General features: G+C 40.5%; 1 protein-coding gene across 5 annotated transcripts in view; it reads right to left on the reverse strand.

The window, feature by feature from the left end:
- PHF3 (PHD finger protein 3) overlaps positions 1-5,238 on the reverse strand; it is an 84,050-nt gene extending 78,812 nt beyond the window's left edge. Inside the window, exons 1-2 of one of the 5 annotated variants that reach the window (XM_045803170.2) lie at positions 5,098-5,227; positions 4,166-4,314 (exon numbers count right to left, since the gene is read on the reverse strand). In XM_045803170.2, coding sequence (XP_045659126.2) covers positions 4,166-4,167 — 2 coding nt within the window. In that variant the 5' untranslated portion in view covers positions 4,168-4,314; positions 5,098-5,227. Of the gene's footprint in view, positions 1-4,165; positions 4,315-4,792; positions 4,930-5,097 lie in introns of those variants that run through there. The other 4 variants (XM_045803181.2, XM_045803198.2, XM_045803209.2 and 1 more) reach the window with 4 other exon arrangements.
- Between the last annotated feature and the right edge of the window lie 6,783 nt (positions 5,239-12,021).

The raw sequence follows: 12,021 nt of genomic DNA on the forward strand, positions 1-12,021 counted from the left end.
CCATACAAAAATGGGGAAAACCAACCCAGGCAAAGACCTAAATGCAAAGGCCGTGGGAATGGAAACTTGGTGCCTTCCAGCCTCTATACTACAGTTTATATTAAGCCATCAATTCATCAGGCATGCTTACCATGAACAAATGTCTAATAGGCAGTAGTAGAAAAGTAAAAGTACCACTACTAATGGTGGTGAAAAACATAAAATGATATGCCCTAAGTTCACACCAGGCAATGTTCTACATGCTTTACATCAGTAATTCTCAATCAGAGGTGATTATGCCCCTCTAGAGGACATTTGACCATCGCAACTGGAGGGCAGGTAACTAGCAAATATAGTAAATATACCAGTAAATATAAAACTAGTAAATATACTACAATGCACTAGGAAAACCTCACAACAAAGAATTATCCAGCCAGAAAAATGCTAAAGTTAAACTCTGCTCTATATTTTTTAATTTACTCCTCACAACAATGCTGTATTATAATCCAGTAAACAAGGGAAGAAAGAAACGAAGCAAGGAAGGAAGGAAGAAATTAATTGGGATCAAGGAGATTAAATTACTTGCTGTAGTAAGTGGTGGAGCTGAAACCTGAACCCAGAAAATTTCATTAGAGAATCAATGTACTGACCACTACCCTATATTATCTGTTTATAAAGTAAAATGCATTGAATATTTATTATGTGCCAGGCACTATGCTAAACCTAAATGCATGCCATTTAATCTTCACAACCACACAATTAGGAAGGTACTATCATTATTCTCAAGTTATAAGAGTAGGGCTAAAGTTTAGCAAAGTTACACCCAATATTACAGAATAAATAAGTGACAGAGCTGGGACTCAATTCTGCTCTGAGACAAAGGTCAGTTCTTAACCACCATAATATAACAACATTAAATATGAATAATAGGTTATCCTTCCAGGACAGAGGTAAGGAAAATCACTAAATGGTTAAACCATGTGGCACGACACAATTCTAGAAAGTACAATTCTATAGAGCAAAGCAACCTAATCAACTGCTCTGAACACACACATCAAATTCTACTCTAGTTTCATAGGTTAGAATCTACAAGAAGCAGCGAGGTTCGTTAACTTTTCTGAATTTATCAGGTAAAAGAATATATAAGAAGCCAAGGTGTCTGCCATACTAAGACTAAAGCCGACCTAGGAATCTAGAAAAGGAACTATCAAGTACACGTTGAAACTGGCAAAAGCAGAATTACACTAGCCAACTGTATGAGTTAACTTCAAAGTTTACAACTATATCGTACTGATATTATGGGAAGCATTAGCTAACATGTACTTTTAGCATAAACTATGTGCCAGGTTCTATGCTCAGTGTATTGTATGGATTACCTCATTAGTTCCTTCCAACAACTGAGGTAGGTGCAATGATTAGAACTATTTTACAGATGAGCAAATTGAGGCCCAAACCACTATGTAGTTTGCCCAAGGTCACATATCCAGTATATCCAAACTGGAACCCAGGCAGTGTGATTCCTGAGTATGCACGTTTATTTTTTTTTTTCTGAGTATGCACGTTTAAACTACTATACTTTATGCACTCTACTCACATAACACACACTAATTTTTCTGTTCTTAATATATCATTAATGAAATCCTAAAAATACTAAAAATAAAGTGACATACACTTCTTCCAAAATACACACTTAGCCACTCCCTACACATAAAAAATACAGTGGCTATCCTCTGTGTGTGTAAACATCATTTTGGAAGTTATCAACTACAAACTGCAATTTATTTTCACAATCTACAATTTTAGAATTTCTTCATGTGGCCAACTCACACAAATTATGAACAAACCAAAACTACTAAGTTTAGCGTTTCCGTACAATCTACTATGCCATTTAAAACTTCATCTAGTAGATTGTGTGGATTAAAACTTCTGGATAATATTTTGAAATTTTTATTAAACTATTTCTCTTCATCTATCACCTCTCGTCATGGTACAAATGATCATAAAAATGAAAATCCCCTGACCATTAAAAAAGGATCCAAATTAAACACACAATGCATAGGAGTAAGTGTCCAGTCTATACATTTGACAATTTCTCACGCAACGCGTCTTATAATTCTTGAAATTTCTTCTTTTAACTCTAATACAATGATTTAACATCTCATGTCTTTGACTCTTGTTTCTCAATCTATTCCAGATTTCTTGAGGGTACGAACAGCACCTGGGTCTCAGATATTTTGAATCAAACCAATACCCTCCATATCTTTTCCCAGTAATCAAACAGCAGCAACTAAAAGGGAGTATCTTTTGCTGTTCAACCTGCAACTGTGTTGTAAGTGTCTAACAACTTGCCAAATCATATTTGTAGTTAAAAATGAAATGTCCAAGCTTCAGAAAAGATACTCCAGGATTCTCAGAGGTGCTCCAAATAGAAATAAGAGAGAAACAGAGCCCAAGATGTACAGCTCCACACAAATGAGAAATCAGCAGCCACTTGTAGAAAAGACTTCCTGAAACATGGATGAATGAAAATATTTAGAAATCAGCCCCCCTCCTGATACTTCATGACACTGGTGAAGTAGTTATGGGTAATCTACAAACCTGAGCTACTAATCAATAAATCTCATTATCCCGTTAAGAAATAGAAAACATCTTATCTCTAGACAAAGAATTAAGTAAAAAGGATTTCATGAGAAATCTGTGTAAAAAACAAACAAGAAATAAAAGTGCCCATTTAAGAAAGCAAAATGTATCAAAAATCAAACACTATATTACCAAGGAAGATAACCATTATGTTTTAGCACTCAAAAAAAACAGAAGTGTATGCATAACTTACACTCATCAGTTTTTTCCAAATATAATCCATACTATGTAAAAATCTAAATTCAGAATAATTTTGCAGTTATCCAAATTGTCAACTGCTGCCTTCCAAACTTTTATCAATAAGTTTTATTAATATGCTATTACATAAGTCAAAAATAATCAACCTTTCTTAACTAATTCCAATCTCAATACATTTTAAATTTTAATAATACGGTTTTAAACAATTTTAACATAAAGACAACTTCCTTTCCACTTTTCTATTCTGAAATTTGCATTTAACCAACGCCAATTTTCACCTACATTTACACATACCGCTTCTCTTAGATTTGACTTATCTGTCTATGCAACAGATGAGTATACCAAAGGATCAACTAAAGTTATGTGAAGTCTATCCCAACAGCATGGAATGCATAACTAATTCAGTGTGATAGATAAGGAAGTTCACTACCCTCCCAAAGGATGCAAAAGCACTATAATAAATTACATTTTCATGCTCTTCAATAAACGGACCTATAAAGCATGCAAGGAACAGGGGAAAACTGGTCCCATCAGTAACTCATTTGTTATCCTTTTGACAAATCACCAGTACAGCTATCAAATAAAGCTTAAAACCTATTGTTGTAATTCTGCATACTTAAAAAGTGGCCAACTTCAGTTGAGCAGAAGTCTTTCTGCAGCTCAAGAATTGACCGAACTGTGTGCGGCTTAATCAGACCAATAATAGCTCCTAAGTTCTTTCTCAAATTATATTACTACCATGGGGAAATGAAATTTGTAATTTAAAATAGTAATAGTGATAAGGATGGAGAAAAAATTCATTACTGTAATATAGGACTAATAAACACAAGAACTGAACAGAAAATAATAATAGAAAATTAAGAAAAGGTCGAGTGGTAGTGAGGTAAAAACTACCCGAAATAATAATCTTTGCACATCTCTTGTGCTCTGGAATGAATACACAAATTCAAAAACAGAAGAATGGGGCAAAGATTTCTTGGTTCTTTGACTCATGTCTCTTTCCAACCACAAATACATCTACAAACATTTTCACAATCCCAAACACTTCATTCAAGAATCAAAAAATGGTAGGAAATGAATGAGTAATGGAGGCGTAGTTTTGGAAGATCTCAAACCAGTTTGTAAAAAGGAAGACAAGTTCTACCCCAAAATAGTAACTAAAGAGAACAATGTACTATCTAAATACTCCCGAAATAGTTTACTGTATCATTTTTTAAAAATTTTAGCTAAAATAAGGTAATAAAGCATTTGGGAAAGGCTCAGTAATCAGTCTCATTTTAAATTAAGTATCTCTACATGTAACGAAGATTTAAAAAAAGATAGATATCAAAGTGTTGTTGCCACTTACATTAATGATTATCCATGATCATAATCTGCGAATGATTCCTGAATAGCACCAATAATCATGCATTCAAACTACCTCGAATCATAGTCTCTAGAAAATGGCATTTAAAAATCCAAAGATGGGAAAAGGTCATCGGACCCGGCAACACATTGCTGGGGGAAAGAAGGGAAACAGGACTGTGCGCGGTACCAACATTCTCTCCCTTTCTCCCTCCTCCCCGCCCCCCCCCGTGTCAGGTGATCAGTTATTTAGCACCATTAACACGCACGTATCGACAAGTGGTTCATTAAATTACTCGTATTATCCGAAGGCCAGATTCTAGGCTTCCCATTTCAAACTAGGCAAAAGGAGTCGACAGTTTGGGTCCCGAGCACAAAAGCGCGCGGTAGCAGGAGGATGGATAGAGCGCCAACTCCCCCCTCTCCAAAAGCTGGGACGGGGCTCGGCCTCGCGGCAAAGGCCAATCCTGGCTTCCCAGACCCAGGGCCCAAAGCTCAAAGCCGGGCTCCTTAGGAGGGAAGAGGTCCGAAGGGCCAGGTCCGGGGGCCTGCGGGCCAGGCCTTCCTGGCAGCGCCCGCGGTCCCTCCGGGCCTGCGCGCCCGCGCGGCGGCGGCGGTAGGGCACACTCACCGCCAAAGGCCCGGGAGCAGGAGCCGGGGAGAGGCCGCGGTCCCGACCCTCCGCCTAGCGACCTCGCCGCCGCGCCTCCCTCCCAGCCCGCGGTCCAAACGGTCCCGGGCTACAGAGGCGCGGCCCGGGAAGGCCGAGGACGTTGCGCAAGAGGCCGGTGAGGTTTCCCGGCTGCGCGGGAGAAAGGCGCGGAGTGTCCGCCGCGGGAGGGGCGGAGAGGCCCGCGGAGGCGCTGTGCGTGTGGAAGGGGATGGGGGAGGGGAGGATTGCCCGTCTCCCTGGCCGCGGCCAGAGCCGCAACTCACCCAGCTCCGCCAGACGAGCGCTACCACTGGCAGCAAGAGGAAGATGGTGGCCGCTGCCGCCGCCGCCGCCGCCGAGGAGGAGGGGGCCCGGTGGGTACCGAGGAGAGGGGGTACGCGCAGGACGTCGGCGTCGCTGCCACAGCCTTTTTTCCTCACCGGGCCGAGCGGCTGCTGCTGACGACACTAGCTTGGCTTCCGCGCCGCCTTCTTTATCCTCGTAGCAGTCGCCGCCGCCCAGGGCCCGAGGGTCGCTCGCCTCGTGGGGACCGTGCGGCGGCGCGAGACCCCGCAGCCATCGGTGTGCGGCGGCGGCGCGGGGGCAGGAGCCGGGCCGCGTCACGTGACCCCACTGTTTACCGTTCCGGGGGCCGCGGCCTGCACGCTGCGCCTGCGCAGTGTGGGCCCTCCCGCGCCGCCCCTCCGCGGGGCCTGGGCAGTCGCACTCCCCTGCGCTTCCGCGCCCCTCCCAGTCTTCTGAGGGCGCGGCACGCCTGCGGGCCTTTAGCTAGCTTCTCTCTGGCAGTCCGCAGGGGTGGGGCATAGATCGATTTTTCTTGGTTGTAATAAGCACGAAGGCTTCTTAGTTAATGTAATACTGACGGCCATAATTGCCCCACTCCCGATACTTTTCATTAATTGGGTGTGCTTTCAAGAATGGTAGCTTAGAGCGGAGTAGATGAGCCCCTTGCCCAAGAATCCCTGCTGGGTGTGCACAACAGTCCCATCATTAACCACCTCCATTCTCACCTTGTCTTTAAATAGCTAGTCGTCTTCAGGACTCAAGTTGCCTTCTCCAAGAATCAAGTTGCCTACTCCAAGAATCAGGTTGCCTTCTCCAAGAATCATTCCTGGTCGAAGTCAGCAGTTCTCAAAATGTATCAAGAGGATCCTCTGAAGGTTTCCCAGGACCTTTCAGAAAAGCTTTAGTTCTTTGACAATTGCACATGTTTGAGGCCAAATTTTCATTTTCTTCAACCAAAACATGTACCGACTGATTAAATGCAGAAGCAGATAGGACAATCCAGCCCTCTGTTTAGCCAGACGTGGAAGAAATGTGCAAACATTTAAAACAATACCACTCTTTTCATTAAATTTCGTTGAAAAATGTATTTCTCAGATTATAACAATGAATTTTGTTATTTTTTTAAATGTTTTATTCTTAGATTTAATTCCTATGATGGTGAATAACTAACCCCTATAAACAAAAGCCCTTGGAAGTCCCTCAGTAATTTTTAAGAGTGTATAGGGGTCCTGAGACCAGAAAGTTTGAAAACTACTGGTCTAGATTACATGCTTCCAGAGCAGCTTGGGCTGACCCCTATCTCAGCCCATTCTAAACACTGTGAGGTAATCTAGTCATCGCAAGGACCAAAATGAGCCCCTTTAAGGACAGGGATTGTGTCTTCTCTTTGCAAGGACCATTACAGTACCCACTAAAGAATGATAGCTAGCACCTCCTGTGCTCTTCAGTAACCTTTACTTGTTGTTTTAAGCCTGGTGCCAACCGTAGTTCACATTGTAAAATTTGTGCAGAGTAGGATAATAGCTCACAGCCATGTGGTGAAGAGCTGTTCTTCACTCTATCCAGGCTTCTGGTATTTCGAACACTCCCAATACTAAATGCTCTTCCACAAAGGAGTTTTAAGATTGTCCTAATTCTACTGGAATTGTAGAATTCCATCTCCTGCCTTGACTCATCAATCCCTAAAAACTTGGTTTTACAATCTTTTTTTAATGGGTTTTGTTTTGGTTTTTTTTTTTATTTTTTTTTTTTGAGAAAGGAAAACAGAAATGAGTAATCAAATTTTTTTCACTTGGAATGTCTGGGATGAATTGCACAAATAAGTCTTAAATTTATTTTTACTCTTCTTCTGGACCTCAATATGAAATTTGAAAAAGGCATTGGGCAAGAATAAGATTGTAAGCAAAATCCAATCCTAAGGGACTTAATTCAAGCAGAAAATCATTAGATGGAGAGTTTCCCTGGAAGAGCTGGGGAAAACTTATCTTGTTAAAGACATTTTAGTACATTTATGAAAAAACACAATGGAGGTAAAAAGGAAATACAGAAGTGATAAGCCTGTCACATTCACAAAACAAAGATTTCTAATCCTAAAAAAGCCAACAAGATTACCACAAAGCATGATGTTTTGACTATTATTTTGAATCAGCCAAGCACCCAGGCTCACATTTGTTCATTAAATAATCTTTGCTTTTTGCTTCCAGATACAAACACAATCTGTCTTTTACCCAGTCTATAAAAAGGTTATTAGAAGAAAGAACCATCATAATGGGAATGGCTTTAACAGCATGGGGACAGTGTTTCGGTTAAAGGATCTATTGGAAAATCAGATTGTATTGATAGCGTTGAAAACTCCAAATTAACTCGGGAAAATTAAATTTGGTAGAAAACAAGACAAGACAACTAACAATGGCTAATACTGATCAACAGACCTGTAATTGACTAAAAAAATTATGGAAAATGAAAATTGACAAACTTTGGATCTTGCAAAACTTTACCCAGAAAATTGAGTCTGGCAGAGAGCGAGGCCATGGAAGACAGCTCACAGCACTGGTACACAGGTCGAGTTTGGTGTGAAAAATACTTGTCGTCACTGAAACATTGGTCTCTACAGTATCAGTTCACTAAAGATGAAAAAATGGGAGGAGTTAACTGCAGCAAACAGAAAATCAATAACAATATCAAACATATTTAATGGGTTTTTTCCCCTGGAAAACACTTTCTCTATACAGAGACACACTTTCCTGTTAGTTTAGAATAGATGTAAATGTTTTTAGTTCTTAAACATGGGACCAAAGTAGTGGAATTAAAATATTCTGAATTCATTTTGCTAAGATCATTGTGGAATTTAGGGGCTTAACCCAGAACACATTGTTCCTTATGTCAGGCTTGCTCCCTTCCCACACAGGTTTTCCCCTACTTTCTCCAGAAAGATAACAATAGGTGGAAAGGAAGTGCATGTCCTGACCCAGGGTACATACTTTGTACAGCATACTAGAGATCAGGGGGCCCAGAGAGGCGGGGTCAAACAATAAAATAAAACTTTTCCATGCACCAGGTCAACACAAGGCATAGAAAGCACCTTTGCGGACTTTAAAAACTAAAAGGTACGGGGAAGGATCAATTCTGTTACTAAGTGCTTTGACAGTGCTTGACACAGAGGACACGTAGTCATGTTTTAACCCACCTGGAGTGGAGAGAAAGCATTTCTGACATAGCGATGCCTTCAAGGACAAGTAAGTTCCAGAAAATCTGTGTGGTTCTGGAGCTGCAAATAATTCATTATCTGGTTGGACATACTGCAAATGAAAATAATGAAAATAATTGAAATTCTTTTAACAAAGAGAGTGTGTTAATGAGGGATGTCTGGGGTACTCAGTCGGTTAAGCGTCCACCTCTCAATTTCGGCTCAGGTCACGGTCTCAGGGTTGTAAGATCAAGCCCCGTCATCAGGCTCTGAACTGGCTGTGGGGCCTCTCCCTTTCCCTCTGCCCCTCCTTCCCATCTCTCTCTCCCTCCCTAAAAATAAATAAATGAAATAAGCGTGATAAGGTCCCTGGGTGACAATGTCACCTCCCTATTTGAAATCTTTCCCTGGTTCTCCAAAATAAAAAGAATAAAATGCAAACTTCTTAATATGACCATTAAGACACTTTAGGATTGGTCCTTGTCCAGCTCTTCAGCATCTTTTCTCACTATTCCCTGCTTTTTAAATTTATGATATAGCAACATGTAAGTTCTTACTGTTTCCTACACACATCCATACTATCTCTCAACCTAAAGTCTTTGTTCATGCTGTTATCTCTGACAGGAATGCCCTCTTCTGAACTGACCCCAAATGTCACCACAGACCCTACCACCATGTCAAGTGGATTGTTCCTGCATCCTTTTAAGATGCAGATCAACGATAGCTATCTGAATCCATCACACTAAATGGTGAAACATTAGAAGCATCCCCACTCAAGCCAGGGATGAGCAAGGCTGTGACTATGACCACCATTATTCAATATTAGCCAATACAAAAAGACCAGAAAAGACAGATATAAAAAAAGAAAAAACACAGTGATTACTATTTGAGTATGCTATAACTGCCTACAAAAGAGAATCAATTATAAATGACTATTAGTGTTAAGGAGTTACTTGCGTACTAGACCAGTTGCTAAAAAATCAGTACAAAAAAAAATTAATAGGTTTTCCGAAAACAGCAAGTTTTGATTACAATACTGTCAGGAAAGCAAATTCCAACAAAAATATATAATACTTAAACAGCCTAACAAGTTAAAAAAATGTGCATTTTTCACTATACAGAAGGGAAAAAAAAAAAACTTTACTTGAAAGGAAACCTGACCTGGAATAGCCAAAACGATCTTGAAAAAGAAGAATAAAGTTGGAAGACACACACTTCCCGATTTTATTTTTTTTTAAGAGTATATTTATTTATTTGAGAGAGACAGAGCACAAGTGGGGGTGGGGGTTGCAGAGGGAGAAGCAGGCTCCCCACTGAGCAAGGAGCCTGAAGCAGGGCTCAATCCCAGGGCCTGGGGACCAGGACCTGAGCTAAAGGCAGTTGCTTAACAGACTGAACCACCCAGGAGCCCCGTCATACTTCCCAAGTTTAAAACTTAACCACAAAGTAACAGTAATCAAGGTACTGTGATACCGACATAGGATAGAGTTATTAATCAGTAGAATAGAGTTAAGAGTCCAGAAATAAACCCATGTGTCATGGTCAACTAATTTTGAGCAAAGATCTCACTATCATCCAATGGGGAAGAATGGTCTCTTCAACAGATGTACTGGAACAACTGGTTAGGTGCAAGCAAAAGAATGGAGTTGGACCCTTACCTCAATCTATATGCAAAAATTAACTCAAAATTGGGGCATCTGGGGGACCCCTGGGTGGCCCACCCATTAAGCATCTGCCTTCGGCTCAGGTCATGACCCCAGCCAGGGTTCTGGGATCCAGCCCCGCATCGGGCTCCCTGCTCGGCGGGAAGCCTGCTTCTCCCTCTCACACTCCCCTTGCTTGTCTTCCCTCTCTCTCTGTCTCTCTCTGTCAAATAAATAAAATCTTAAAAAAAAAAATCGGGGCGCCTGAATGGCTCAGATGGTTAAACGTCTGTCTTCAGCTCAGGCTGTGATCCCAGGATCCTGGGATCAAGCCCCACTTCCGGCTCCCAGCTCATTAGGGAGTCTGCTTATCCTTCTGCCTCTGCCTCTCTCCACTGCTCATGCTCTCTCTCTGTCTATCTGGCTCTCTCTCTCTCAAATGAATAAATAAAATCTTTAAAACAAACAAACAAAAACAAATATTAACTCAAAATGGTCAAAGACCTAAATATAAGAGCAAAAATTATAGAACTCCTGGAGAAAACCATAAGGGTAAATCTTTATGATCTCAGAACTGGCAATGGATTACTAGATATGACACCAAAGCAAAAATAACAAAAGAAAAAAATAAATTTAATTTCATCAAAGTTAAGTTTGCTTCGAAGGGCAAAATCGAAAAGGGAAATGACAACTCAGAGAATGAGATAAAATATTTGCAAATCATATATCTGATGAGCGACTTGTATCCACAATATACATACACAAAGAACCCTTACAGGGGCACCTGGGTGGCTCAGTTGCTCGACTGTCCAATTCTTGATTTCGGCTCAGGTCATGATCTTGGGGTCCTGGGATCAGACCCTGCATAGGGCTCTAAGCTCAATGGGGAGTCCGCTTGAGGATTCTCTTTCTCCCTCTCCCTTGGCCCCTCCCCTCAACTCACGTGTGTGTGCGTTCTCTCTCTCTCTAAAGTAAAAATAAATAAACCTTAAAAAAAAAGGAACTCTTATAACTCGACAATAAAAGACATCCCAATTTAAAATGGGCCAAAGATGGGGTGCCTAGCTGGTTCAGTCAGTAGAGCATGCAACTCTTAATCTCAGGGTCACGAGTTCAAGCCCTACATTGGATGTAGAGCTTACTTTAAAAAAAAAAAAGGGGGGGGGCAAAGGATCTATATTTGCATTTCTCCAAAGCAGATATACAAATAGCAAGTAAACATATGAAAAAATGCTCAACATTAGTCATTAGAGAAAATGCGCATCAAAACCACAATGAGATACTACTATACACATACTAGGATATCTATAATAAAAAAGATAGAAAATAACAATTATCGTTGAGGCTATGGAAAATAAGAACACTCATACACTGCTGGCGGAAATGTAAAGTGATGCTGCTGCTTTAGAAAGAAGGCTCGCTGTTCCTCAGACTGTGAAACATAGAGCTACCATATGATTCAGTAATTCCACTCCGACATGTATATCCAAGAAATATGAAAACATACGTCCATGCAAAGCATTGTACAGGAATGTTCACGGCAGCATTTTTCATAACAGCAAAAGGTGGAAACAAAGTAAATGTACATCAACTGATTAATAGATAAAATGTGCTATATCCATACAATGGTATAGGATATGGCAATAAAGAATGAAGTACCAATATGGGCTACAACACGGATGGACCTTGAAAACATTATGCTAAATGAAAAAAGCAAGTCACAAGATAGAGTATATTTTATGAAATTTTCAGAATAGGCATATCTATAGATTAGTGGTTGCTTAGGACTGTTGGTGAAGGAATGATAAAGGGGTGTAAGGTATAGAGTTTCTTTTCAAAGTGATGAAAGTGTCCTAAATTGACTATCCTTACAGTTACACCTATCTGTGAATCTCCTAAAAACAACTGACTTGTACATTTCAAATGGATGAATCGTATGGTACGTAAATTTCATCTCAGTAAAACTGTTATTTTTTTAAATAGAAAGTTGAATGAAGACATACTATGTTCTAGGTAGAGAAAAACAACTTAATGAAGATGTCAATTCTCCCCAAAATAACCATGAACGTATT

The sequence above is a fragment of the Ursus americanus genome, chromosome 29 (assembly GCF_024610735.1).
Source record: "Ursus americanus isolate L20-20 chromosome 29, mUrsAme1.1.p, whole genome shotgun sequence".
NCBI lineage: Eukaryota > Metazoa > Chordata > Mammalia > Carnivora > Ursidae > Ursus > Ursus americanus.